General features: G+C 46.0%; 1 protein-coding gene across 1 annotated transcript in view; it reads right to left on the reverse strand.

Moving 5' to 3' along the window:
- The window catches only part of Dscam (DS cell adhesion molecule), a 475,219-nt gene that overhangs the window by 180,117 nt on the left and 280,908 nt on the right, over positions 1-14,194 (reverse strand). The window contains exon 9 of the mRNA XM_042687342.1: positions 687-965. Coding sequence (XP_042543276.1) covers positions 687-965 — 279 coding nt within the window. The remainder of the gene's footprint in view (positions 1-686; positions 966-14,194) is intronic.

The raw sequence follows: 14,194 nt of genomic DNA on the forward strand, positions 1-14,194 counted from the left end.
CCAGACCCCCCCCCAAAAAAAAAGTGGAGGTGAGGGGCAAGAAACAAAGATCTTGGGACCAATCATAGCACTTCAGAAAGAAAAGTAACATGGTGTTGCCAACGATTCTAAAAAGGTATTTATCTAAATGATAAGTAGTATTAAGAGGTCTGCTAAAATAACTACAGTAAGACAAGACTAACAGCCATGGTTTAAGTGGAAGCCCTGTTTCATACACAAAATTCTACAGCTTTGTCCTTTCCATTGCACATTTCCTGGGTGCTAGTTATTTTACATCATTACTTTATTTTCTTTTCTGGTACTGGGGTGTAAACTCAAGACTTGCTTGGATTGCTTGTTCATAGCTGGCTGTCTACTACTTGGGCCACGACTTCAGTCTGGCGCTTTGGTTATTTTAGAGATAGAGTCTCCATCCAGACGTTGGATCTCAGCCTCCTGGGCTGCTAAGATTACAGGTGAGAACTACTAGTCTATTTATTGTAAGTAGCAGAGTGTTGATAAGTGAAGTGTAGCCCTGGAACTTAGAAGGATTTGAAGGTGAGCTGTACAGTGACATTTTTCCCCTAATGAGAGAAGAGTGAATTTCTCTGAACTCTAGTAATATCCACCGTAGTTCAGGCCACACCACCTTTTCCACTGCTGCATTCGACTCTGTCCGTGGCTGGTGGCCCCCTGCCCTGGCTCACCTCTCACGATGAGCTGGCTCTGGTGCTCCACCGCGGCCGCCTCGTTCCGTGCTATGCACGTGTAGTTCCCGTTGTGCATCAGGGAGAGGTTGGAGATCCTCAGGGAGCTGGTGAAGTCGATGTTGTCGATGGTCACCCCGAGGCTGGCGGGGATCGGCCGGCCATCCTTCTGCCAGGTGATGGTGATGGGTAAGTCCCCCGAGACCACCACGCACGGGATGAAGACCCGCTGGCCGATGGAGAATCTCGGGAACTCAAAGGGTTGGATAAAAGGTGGAACTGAAAGAGAGAAAGGAGAGGAAAATGACGGAGGAGGAATGACGGGGAGTGGAGTTTATTCCACTTGCTCTTCTTCTTTGACCCTTTCTGGGACCCTGAAGGAGGGGGACTGAAAGCCACAGGCACGGCGTGTAAATACACGGACTCTGGGCGAGACAGAGCTGTGCTCCCGTTATTTGGCTCTTCTCATCATTGCAAATGTAGGCAAGGCCGGCCTTCAGCTTTAGCAAATACGATTCATCTGATTCTCCTCAATGCATTTTTGTGAAGTCAATGATCATTTTTGAATGGAAACACTTCAGGCTGCACCCTGCAGTACAAATACTGCACGAGAAGGGCTCTCCAAGCGTTTCTACACATCCAGAGCGTCTACAAATGATGCGTGCAAGTAGAGGTCTCTTTCCTGACTTGCTAATATTGACTGGTTCTCCACCCCCGACACAGGACCGGCCACTCTCCTCCGTCTGAAGAAACAGAGAATCCTGTTGTATAGAGACAGTTCTTTTCTGTTGCTTCACAATAGCAACTGTGAATTTCACATATACATGTAGGGACACATTGCTTGTGCAAGTGTGTGTGTGTGTGTGTGTGTGTGTGTGTGTGTGTATCACTTAACTTTTATACTCAATGTGTATGATTTTAACTTAGGAACTGATCAGGGTCAGTTGTCCAAACTGTTGCCACATGTTGCTCATGAAGCTCTAACCTTCAGTCTGGCCAGATGTAGACACAACTGCACTGTACACAGTTGTATCTCCAACCCCACTTCCAACTCCAATCTGCCTTCTTGCGTTTTGGGATCTCCATCAGTGACTTCCTAGAGAGCTTCAGATGGTATTTGCATTGTAAACGGGCCAATGTGGAGCCAGAGGAGCCCAGTGTGGCTTACCTTCAGATCACTGATATGTTATCCCTCATGGGCCAGTGGGTAGAAACATATAATCCTAGTGCATTTAAGGAAACTGAGTCAGAGACAGAGCACCAATGGCTCATGTCTGTAATCCTAGCTTCTCAGGAGGCTGAGATCTGATGATCTTAGTTCAAAGCCAGCCTAGGCAGAAAAATCATTGGGACTTCTATCTCTAATTAACCAGCAAAAAGACAGAAGTAGAGGTGTGCCTCAAATGGTAGAACACTAATCCTGAGCACAAAAAAAAGCCAAGCAAGAGCCTGAGGCCCTGACTTCAAGCCCCAGGACTGGCACAAGAGGAAGAAAGGAAAGAAGAAAGGATGGAAGGAAGGATGGGAAGAAGGAAGGAAGAAGAGAAAGAAAGAAAGAAAGAAAGAAAGAAAGAAAGAAAGAAAGAAAGAAAGAAAGAAAGAAAGAAAGAAAGAAAGGAAAGAAGGAGGAAGGAAGGAAGGGAGGAAGAAAGAAAAGAAAGAAAGAAAGAATTAAAGGATTATTTGCCTTTAGACTTAAAATTAGCTGGCTGACTGAAGACTCATAGCTAGCTGAGTTCAGAGTCTGCACAGTGTCTTTGTTGGGTTTCTGCATACATTTTTTTAAGAAAAAAATTTAAATACAGATTCTTGGAAATGACTAAAGGTACAAATTGAGATTCTTAAGCAACGGCATAGAAAAAGAGAGAAACGGTGAAACAATACAGCAGAGGACCATCAGCTGCACTGGAGATGGATGAAAGTGAACTAAGCATCTCAAGGGCAGCCATGGGAGGGAGGGAATGGGAGGGAAAGACGGAACAGCTTAAGAAAGCAAAAGGAAAGAAATGTGCACATCACCTCATTTGGAAGAAAGAGTTGCATTGTCAAAGTTTGTAGAGTTCACAAGCTTTATAGACCATGATAATGACAATTCTCCTTGTGAAGGTTAAAATGTGTTTGTGACTTTAGCTAAGTGTCACCATCTCACAATATGTAATCACGTCCTCTCAATAAAGAAAGGAAATAAATACAGAGTCTTGGAAATGACAAAGGGTACAACTTGAGATAAGCAAGTAGTCACCTCATATACAGCAGTAATTACACTAGGTGTATTTAGAGAAAGAAGTTGTTAAATAGCCAGAGGTCTATAGAGTTTGTTCATGTATCAATTATAGATTCATTACTATATCAACTCTGGGAAAATTGCAAAAGATCCAGCTGAGAAATCTAAGTGGCAAACCATAGCTTTACTTATTATTCATTTACTTAATGGAGTGATTTTATTAGGTGTCTGGTGCTCACCCCCTCGGTGTGTGTCCGGGCACACAGCACTGAACATAATGCACCAGTCTCTGCCCAGTGTAGGTCCACATGCTGCCAGGCAGCAAGCGGCAGCCGAGCACCGCCGTGGCCACTCTGGGACCTAATTACATTAAAACCACACACTTGCAAAGGAAGGTGGGAGCTAGAACTCTGCATTGCAAAGAAGGACTAGCTTACAGGTGGCCTCACTGCTTACGAAGGAAATCAGAAAAAAAAACAAATGAAAGTCACTGACACCACCAATCATCACAGTCAGTATCACAACTACTGTGGAGTCTCACGCCAAGTCAAAACTCTCTGTCCACAACCATACAGTAAGAATAAAAGACAGAGGAGCGACAAGAGAAGGAAGGTTTGTTTGTTTGTTTTTTTTCTCCGAGAGGCAAGAAATAGTCAGAGGAATCAGCATTACAAACAGTAAGAATCCATTGCTTTCTACAACTCCAATATATCTGCATCTCGCTGATGTGTGTCATTATCAGGAATATAATTATAGTTATACAAGTGTCAGAGAAGCAACTATAAAATACTGCCAAAAAGCAAGAAGCAAGCAGGCACTGCATTGAAAACAAATGTCAACATGGTAATGCGTAGGTGTCCTTCCGAGAGTATTCTCTTGCTTGGAACATCTTATTTTAAGTCATACGACACTCTCATTTCTTGGTCTAAAGCAGACACTTGAGTTCAGACAAACTGAAAAGCCAGAGGGCAAGAGAATGAGGTGGGCAGTTAGAGAGCAGAGTTGATCCAATGCTCATTTTATCACAGAGAACGCTGCGCTTAATCCTTCTTTTAATTACTGCCACAATCATAGGACTTAGTTAAGACTGAATTATAAATTATTGTTAATGTCTTCAAAACAAAAGACCTTACAATATGCATAGAGAAGTCTATCCAAAATAGTTCACACAAAAACTTGCACATCTAAAGGGGAACTTAGAGGGAAATGCGTCCTCCCAGAACATACCGTCACACTCGGATTTGCCAGCCCTTCTCTTGCTCACCTCCGCGTCTCCACTTTCAGGGGAATTAAATTACCTGACTTATCTGACAACCACTTCCCTTCTCTCTCCCCTGCTGCTGCTGGCTCTCTCCTTTGGCCAAGAGTCACAACTTGGCTGAGTAAAACACTTTAAACTTTGTGAGAGGTCCACCCTCTTCTAACTGGCATTTGAGATACACCAGGAGAGGCAAAAACCGATCCAAGCAATTAGGAAGACTCCACGATTTTTGGGAAGGCCTCCTGTTTCAGACACCCTGACCCCCCCCCCCCGCAAACGAGGGGGGCTCTCTGAGCCCCGCTGGCAGTGAGACCCGAGAGCCAAAGGAGCAGGCCTCACGCCCAGGGCTCTGACATAACCTTTCCACCAGCAGGGTGTAAATAGCTGCTGAAGGTCAGGTATGACCGGGCTCGTCCCTTCTCTGTGGCTCAGAGCAAATGATCATCGCTGAAGGCCACTTTGAACTTTTCTTCTTTCTGAGCCCTTAGTAAGAACCCTCAGAGCAAGCCGACAGATCCCTGCGGCCCGTACCTCAACAATTAATTGTGTATTCTTTTTCACGGGGCAATAAGGTATGTTTTTCTTTCACTTGGATGAAAGGAACATGACACATTGAAAAATATCATGAGTTAGATGCTCGGCCATCTTGAACAATTAACTGTGTTATCTTGATTCAGTTTCTTTCTTCTTCTTTTTTTTTTGGAACTTTCCTATATATATATATATATATATATATATATATATATATATATATCACTAAAAGTATTTTCCAAGGGTTTGTTATTTCTCATACAAAGGAGGTTCCACTGAACAAAGCAGCTTATAAATACAATATATCTTGATTAATGTCGCCCCTTTCAATGTTCTCAGCCGTGCCGCCCCTACCCAGCCTTTACCTCGCCGCTTCTTCATTTCATAACGTGTACATCTGATTCCTGACTCCATTTTCCCCTTCTTCATTCCTCTTTTGACTTGACTCCCCCACCCTTATCACGTACCGGCTTCCCGGTGTTTTATTTTTGCTGGACTTGAATTTCACCTTTCTAAGCCATTATACTATTTGAGATCTGAAACTCTGTGCTTCTGTATCCTTAAGTGTGCGGTGATCATCATGTAAAATGCAGCTCAGGAGACTGTGAGCCGAGAACCTCGTGCGACATGGGGGGTCAGCGGGCCAGCAGAGGGGGCTCTGCCATGCACCTCCTTCCCTCCTCCTTCTCCCTGTGCCTTAATGGTCACATGGTCCATAGTTCACGAGGCAAACCACTCCCCCACCGACGTCACGGTGCTGGACGGCTACCGTCCTTGACCTGTGTGGGTGGGGAGTGCCTAGGATCCAGGTGGAACAGGCCTTGGGCGTCTGTGGCGGTGCTTCCAGAAAAGGTTAACTGAGGAAAGCAAGCTTCTCCTTGTGTTCCCTGCAGCGTGTTCTTCAGAGCCACACAAAGGTACCTCACCCATGTGTGATTTCAGCTACTTCCTGTTCCTGGCATCTCATTTTCAGGGGTAGATCTCCGACGGTCCAGTGTCCGCAAATCTCCATGGCTGCTCTAGGTCTCAGACTGTTTGGAAGAGCTTTGCTGAAAGTCAGTGGCTTCTAAGACCTGGCAGTGGAATCGTTCGGCCTCTCAACCACTTTTCTCTCCAACTCCCTCTTCTCCCTTTTGACTAATGACACCTTTATTTCCGTTCTTTCCTGTTTTAACAGCTTCTTTGCTTTTGGAAGAATCGCATCTTCTAACACCGTTCTTCCTCCGATGAGATATTCTCCTAAATCTGGTCATGGTAATGACGCAAACCCCAAGACTCGCCCCCTCATCTGCTCCTGCTCCCTGTAGTAATGCCGGTCCCAAGACTGCATCTCAGTTCTCACATCACAGTCCTCCTGGTCAGGGCTGGCACTGTCCACCTCCATGTGACCTGTAGCACAACCCAAGGAGGCTGGCAAGCGGTGACGCATGGCTTTCGTCCAGTGCACCGCTTCCTTCTCTGCTCAGTGGAAGACGGGCCCCGGCCAGCCCTCTCCTCATCACACGCCTTCAGCCTCTCGCATTTTATATCGCTGACCCTGTAAGATAGCGCTCTGTACTTCATACAGATGGCACAGTCCGTAGCTTCCTCCACCCTTTCAGGAACCTGTGTTTAAACTCCGCCGGGGAAGACATGCTGCCTGGGACCCATGCTCTCCTTCCGTGGTTGACGTTACATGACCATTCCCTTAAGTGGAGTGACTCGGGAGGATGGATGCAGACCCAATTTAATCTAGTTTTAAAAAAATTCCACATAACCAGTGGAATAAATAATGCCTTGCAAATCTTTATCATAATAATTTCTGAATACCACAGAGGTGGTGATGAACACAGATTGACACTGCATGAGAGGCAGCCTGGAGTCATTCAGGGTAGCTGACACCCGCGGGCTGTAACGGGGCAGCACACAGGAGCGGGAGGCAGGCGCCCCATTGCAGCCTGATCAGCCTACAGGCCCAGCATTTCCGACCACCGACTCCTCTGAGCCAACTCTCCTGCTATGGCCGGGTAAGCCTCGGAAACTGCCAGCATGGGGCTTGGATTATGTAGTCAGGACACGCGTGCCAACTCGGAATTGCAATGTGAGCTGAATCCGCAGAGATCGGTGACTTCTGCTCAGAGGAGGCCAGGGCTGCCTCTGCTCAGCACAAATTGGGCGGCCAGCCTTTGGAGCTGTGCCCGTACCCGGAGGAGGGTCACGAGCCTGAGATTGGTGGAGCGGGCTGTGATGAGGGCGTGTGGAGGGCGCTGTGGAAGCCTGAAGGCTCAGGAAGAAGCCCGAGCTTCCCCCATGTTCAGGGAACAGGGAGGCAGCGTGGGCTCTCACGTCAAAGCCGCTCTCCAGGCTTAGTTTGAACTGATATTAAATGACACTCAAATATTGACCTAGAAATGAAAAGGCCAGAGAGAGCCAGCAGGGAATTCTGTGGCCTCCCTGCCTGCCTGTGAGAAGGCAGGGAAGGGTGACCTTGAAGCACCAAAGAGATGACTTTCATGGCTGATAGCTAAGCTTTCCCGCATGCATCATGTAGAGCACACCTGTACAGGTGCCCAGCACACAAAACGAAGCGAAAGGAGAAAGGCCTGTATTTTTCTCTAGACATAGATTGGAAACAACACATTTGAATTTCTGGGGCTGAGTTTAGTAGCATTTCAGTGGATTTAGAGAAATTCATGTTTTAAACAATGATCTGAAGCTTGCTCGAGCAACAAGAGCTCCTCTTCTAAGGAGCTGTAAATGAAAACAGCCGAGCAAAGTTCGCAGAAATAATTTGGCACTGGACACATTCTAAATCTAAAGACATGTTTTCCCCTCTGCACTGGAAAACACGGCTTCCATGTACCTACTGTCCCTGATCTTGGAAAGTTCTAGATCACAAAGCCTGCCATGACTTTAAGACAATATATGAGCCCCAGAGAGGGTGGCTCTCACCCCGCAGAGGGACAGACACACAGCCTGGTGAGGAGCTATGGAGAAAGGGAGAGGGCTTAGCATGCAGGCAGCATGTAGAAAATAGACAAGACAGTCAATGGCGTACTGAGCATCAAGAGGAAGAGAGTCTCCATGAACACAGCCATGCATCTAGAATGGACGATGTTTGTTCATACATAGGTAAGCACAGGTTGGCTTATTTACTTTGCCTGTTGGTACAAGAACATATATCTTATCCATCTACACATGCTAGTATATCATACTATGTATGTTTCAATTATGGATGGATACCTTTATGCTTGTAACTAAAAATTGCATACCTACTATGCCATATAGTTGCATAAACTACATAATTCTACTGTGCTCATACATTCAATTACTGGACCCTTGTACTAGCCCATGTAAAAGAATCTACTACACAATTTGGAATCATTGAGAGTTGTTTCTTTGATTTAAAATATCGTTACTGAATGATGATTATCAGCACTATCAGAAGGACTTGTCCTTAGGTACACCTGTGTAGGGATAAATTTGCAGACATTCATTATACTTTAGGCAGGGAACATGTAAGAAATTTTATTGGTTTTCTTTCCTCCTTTCTCTCCTCTACTTAATTCTTTCCTTTAAATTTCCCATGGTTAGCAAGCCTAGCAAATACTGAGGAACATTACTCCTCCTGGAATTTAGTGTGAACTAAATAAAAGAAGTGCCTTCTTTGACATGATAACAAACCCTGTGCATAGAATGTTTTATCGCCATTGTTGGGGGAAAGCAATTGCAGATAACTTTTATAAAGCATTTAATGATGCATTCCCTTGAAGAGAGGTATCTGTTTTATTTCCTAGAATACAAGAAGAATTAGGAGTCACTTGATTCTGACACTAGAACAGACTTGTCTAATGGGAGATGTCTATATATGGTACATTCAAAGCTCAGTTCTGACACTTTAACCATGGGAGGGAACCCTTTGCCACTCCTGCCCCCAAGAACAGCTCCCTGGATGGGTAATAAATGCAGTCATTCATGCACACTTTCTTGGAAAGTTCAGAAAGGAAGAGAGTAAAGTTCCCAATTCATGAGCCTCCTTTCGTGACGATAGGGTATTAAACAAAACCCAGAAAATTTAAATCCTATTTAAAATAATACATGAACCCCAAACTAATTGCACATTTAAAGTGATACTTTTATTGTGCCCCCAAACTATTTTTTCTCCTGTATTATTCATAATACAGTGCATCCCCGAAGGAGCTGTTGAAAAATCAATAGAAACTTTTTTTTTTCCAAATGGTTTATTAATGGCTACACAAGGAGCCACTCCAGCAAACAAGCTTTACCTATGTGAAAGATTGCTGGACTTGAATAAGGGACCTAAAAGACAAAGATCACCTTGAAGCGCTTGGCTTTCTGGAATAACATTGTGAATGTCTCCAGTAAGTGGAGAGAGAATAGAAGAGAGGAGAAAGTAGCTGGCACCCAGAGAGGAAGGCATGCCTTGGAAGGTGGAGGGCCTCACAGCGGACTGGAAAATGAGCAACTGTCACGCAGGAGCAGTCACAGCCTGCTCGGGGGTGTAGGCCAAGAAGCCCTGCCCTGGGGCTGCAGGACCCAGCTGTCGGGAGTCTTGGAAACATGAGGTCATCACAAGGCTGTATCCCAAAGCAGAGGCTCTCCTGGAGGAAGAGGCATGAGGAGCCTATCTGTGCACTGCTTGCTTTGGAAAGAGGGGCCTGCTCTGTCTCCCAGGCTGGCCTTGAACCAGCACTCCTGGCACAGACCTACTTTTAATGGAACCTTCCTTCCCCAGCTGCAACACTCAGCATTTCAGAAGAACCAATACGGCAATGGTTGAGTCGCAGCTTATGACAAACAGCAGTACTAGAGAGTCTATGTCAAGCTCTGCAGAGCAATGTTTTCCGCAGGGTACAGGATATAAAGAAACAGTACCACAGAGTCCAGAATCCTAGTGGCAACCTCTAATTGCTGCTTCTTATTATAGAGTGAACAAGACAGTAGTCTTCAATAAGAAGGGGCTGTGTAACAATTATACTAACTGAAGTACCATTCTTTGCATGTAGTAGGAGGCTACTACACTTACTGACAGAAAGGATATATAGAATAAGGTATTTTCCCACTGCCAAGTCACCAGTAAAGACACTGTTGGCTCTGGCACACCTTGTTCAAACTCCACAGCAGCAGCAAGTCAAGGAGCAGAATCACATGCCCACCACCAGTCTGCATTTTCAGCATCATGGCTTCCCTACCCCATTATTGGCAAAACATGATTCTCAAAGCCATACACAGGAATGTTATGTCTCCTGCTTCCTAGACACATGTAGACCAGTTGTTGTAACCATCTTTTCCGCTAATCCTAGCCACGTCCCCCAAATCTGCAGTTGAAAATCCCGTGGTCTGAATTCAAGCGATGGTTCACCAACACTCACCACACTCTTCCTCTGTCTTCCTGGCCCCAGCTTCCGGTACTCCGGCAGCTGGAGACATCTCTAGGATTTCTGGAATCATCTCTCTCATTCTCTCCTAAACACATCCTTCCTTTTCTTCTCCCTAGCTGTCCTTCCCTCTCTTCCCTCACCCATCTCCCTCTCGCTCTCTTCGTCTCTTAGATCAGGCCCCCAGGATGCTGTGTGCTACTGAGGAGTCCTCTTCCTTGACTTTTAAATACCTTTCTTCTTCTTTGTCTGTACTTCTCATTCCAACCCCGCCCAGAAGACTCTTCTAGAAGTCACCACAGGGATGCATGGGAATCAGAAGGTGTGGACTTAAACCGGGAATATATTGCTAGCCAACTTGGTGCAAGTCTTCTCTTCCCTTTACCCTTTCCTCTGACTGGTCTCATCTGCATCACAGAGTCACCGTGAGCATTAATTAAGGCGACACATATGGAAGTGTTGTGTAAACTCTAAAGTTTTGTATAAATATAAATAGAAGGTGACATTTTTATCTCGCAGCCAATTAACTTTCTTGGCAGTGTCGGTCTCTAGCAATTAGAACACTCAATTAGGCACCGTTCAAGTTCAGTGTGGCACCCCATCTCAGCAGGAAAATGCTTTGAAATGTGTTAAATATAAAACTGCTTGTTAAATTGAAATGAAGTGAAATCAAGGATGGTAGCTTTCATTTCTGCCCCTCGATTTGAAAGTAGCAAAAACGCAATGCTGAATGGTTAAATATATTTCAGAACTGCCTGAGCTTTAGCCTTTATCAATAATTAACGTGCTGTGTAGATCAATCTTTGAGCCTTTTTTCCCCCAGAATGTCTAAGCATAGGCTGCAAAATGAGCAAAAATTCATGAATGCAAAATCGAAACATTTTCATACATCATCTACACACAAGCACAGAGAACAGGCATACACGTGCACATGTGCGTGCACGCACATGCCCACACGCATGCGCACGCACACAAACACACACATACACACACAACACTATAGTCAGTGTCATAGAATACCTCCCAGAACCAAGATAAAAAATGATGCAGTTGAACACGGGGCAGTACTATGGCTAGAACTAAGTGGGCCAGTTCTTTTCATTGCCAAAGGAAAAGAACATTGGAAGGCTCATACTTGCTCCTCTAAAATTATCTCAGTAAAATATTTACCCTGTGTGAACAGTAGAGCAACAGTGCTGTGTTTATACTAATAAACCCTGGGCCCAGGGAGCCCGGAATTCCCTTCCTTGTCAACAACTCAGTTGACTCATTAGCTTCCTTCCCCTGACAGAATAGAAAATACTAAAGACGATTAATCTTAAGAAGTGTTGATGGACGATAGGCTCGGCCCTTGGAGTATGACCTAATTTATATATTTCATTTCAAAACATGTGGAGATGCAAATTGAGATGTCCAGAAGTCAGTTTGGCGAGGACTGTTCCAACAGCTGAGTTTGAGCTAAAAATCATCCCTGGTGCATAATTGCTACTGTAGGTTGAGAGCGAAACGTCCTGGTAAACAAGAAATCTAAGTGGCGCTTTAAACTGAAGGTCTGCAGAGGCCTTTGCCAGGGTGTTGTGTATGGGGGCAGAGCCAAAAATAAAAGCAATTGGAAGGATCTAGAAGCTACTGTTTGGCATTAAGAAACCCTTCCCTGGCCGAGGCTAAAGCTGCTCCCTGTCCGGACTGAGATTTCTTCTTTCAATATCTGAAGTGCCACTTGTCTAGCTAGAAGAGATGAAATCAAATCAAAGGAAGGTGGGATGTCCTTAGTGTTGACAGCCAGGATTCTGTTGTATTCTAGTTTATAAAATACTTCAGTATTTCAGGAGGGGGAAAAAAGATTTAAAGTAATGATTAACCAAAAGGTATGTATTCTGCTCTCCACATAGACATGTGCACAGAAAGTTAACGTAGACAAACACCAGATGAACACCTACACTTTGAGCAAATTCTGCGTTCTCTGCTTCTTGGCGAACCCACTGATATTCCCTTACTGGCTGGGAGGGTGGGGGGACGTGGGGGATGGAAGGGGTGGGTTCCTTGAGGATTTCATTTGTCTCCCAGCTGGTTCACAGTGGAAATGGCCAGGGATGTCTGATTTTGTGGCCCTGGCTGCTGTATATTCCACAGAGATCTGCTCAGTCCATGTCACCGTGCTTCCTGGCTTATCACCTGCTCCATTTGCTTACAGTGGGTCTCTCCTGAGTGGAAGGTTTGCCCGGGAAGGTCTTTGTTACTGTACCCCTCCAGGGCTCAGAGCCAGACACCAGCATGGAGCTCAGGTACTATAAATGGCACAACCACAGGAAGACCTTTCAGGTATCTATTAGCCATTTGGGTTATCAAGAATTTATAATGAGAAAACAAGTCATATGGCAATTTAAGGTTCAAAACTTTTTAAATGAATTTGCATCTCATACATATGCTTATAACAAATAGCATCTAACATGGTATCTATCTATCTATCTATAATGTATATTATTTTTATAGGTATACGTATATTTGTAGACATTCCCTTAAAAAGTAAAGCTGGAGAGGGGGGACCAAGATGGCGACCGGGCAGTAGGGAAACGCCACAGCTCTCTCCAACCAAAAAGAGAGTTCGAGTTCCAACGTTTAATCTCCCCAAGAGACCGACAACAACAAAAAGACGAACACTCAGAGAAAAACCAGAGGTGGAAAATAACAAAAAAAGAAAGAGAGGAAAAGAAGAATTTCAGAACAGAGAAGAGCGAAGACCCCTCCCCCAACCTTTACTGGCCGCGCGGCAGTGCGCCAAGCCGCCGGCCAGCCGGCCCGGCGGGGGCTGCTGGAGCCACAGAGACACAGGGGGCTGCTTGCAGATCACCAGGTACCGGATTGCAGAACAGCGGATCGCCAGGAACAGAGAAACCTAACAGCCGGGAGTCTCCACGAGGATCCCACCCCCACCCCTCACTCTCCACCGGAGCAGAGAGGCTCCATCCCGCCAAAGCCGCCGGCACCAGCAGCGCGACAAGGGACCTGTCGGCAGACCACCCGCCCAATCGCGATCGCAGCAACCCGGCGGGGGGCCGCCCAACCCAGCCCGCAACCACCCCAACTGAACTCGGATTGCAACAACAACTGATGACCTACAGGGTGAGTACCCAACAGGGGACAGTGAATCCCTCAAGGGAGACAAGAGCTGGAGGGAATCCCCAGACCCTGACCTAGACTCCCTACCCCAACACCCGGACCACAGGACCCACTAAAACTGGGAACTGTTCGAGAGCTCCACCAGCCGGTGGAGCACACTCTGCTGGCCAGGCCAGAGCAAGAGTGCCCCTGGAAGGGAGCTTAAATGCCCAAGCCAGGAACAGCGCCCCTGGGTCAAGACTACCAACAGTAGAAGAAATTTGAACTGTGTCCTCCAGGCTGCATAACCTAGGTGGTATACACATTAGCACAGGCCTAACGAGCGCACTCCAGGCTGGGGCCGGAACCAGGCCTGGGGACCGGCACCTGAACAAAGCAAAAAGGGTCAGAAGTGGGGCTGTGACTCAAATGGTAGGGTGCCAGCCTTGAGCTGAAGAGCTGAGGGACAGCACCCAAACCTAGAGCTCAAGCCCACAACCAGCCCAAAACAAACAAACAAAAACACATCAGGAGCCCATAGCAGACTCCAGTATTTGGGAGAGTGCATCCAGAGCATCTGATCTTCCCAAGAGCACCCGCAGGAGCAAACACAAGCAGTCTAGGCTGCTCAACCCTTCCAAAGGCGGGAATTGCTACAGCAGAGAGCTGAGAATCCTAAGTAAGTCAGAATAGCAGCTGGAAATAGGCTCCCAACAGAATCCAGAACAGGCACAGACTCTCTCTACCAATACAGAATCAGCAACCAAGCAAAGACAGACACACCAAAACAAGATTGAAGAGCAGTCTCCTGAACCCCCATGCGAAAATCACAGAGAAAAATCACAAGGTTTACCACTACCCAGGACAGCAAGCTCACCTCAAAAGCCAGCAGCCACGCAGGGGAGAGCCCCAGTGGGAGGAAAGCAGGAATGGAAGACAAAAACTACATCCAAGGGTTGCTGGAGGCAATGACTCAAGAAATAAAGCGAGAAATGGATCAGAAATTGAAAGAGCA

Source organism: Dipodomys spectabilis, unplaced genomic scaffold (assembly GCF_019054845.1).
Source record: "Dipodomys spectabilis isolate Male_0828 unplaced genomic scaffold, ASM1905484v1 ptg000107l, whole genome shotgun sequence".
Lineage (NCBI taxonomy): Eukaryota > Metazoa > Chordata > Mammalia > Rodentia > Heteromyidae > Dipodomys > Dipodomys spectabilis.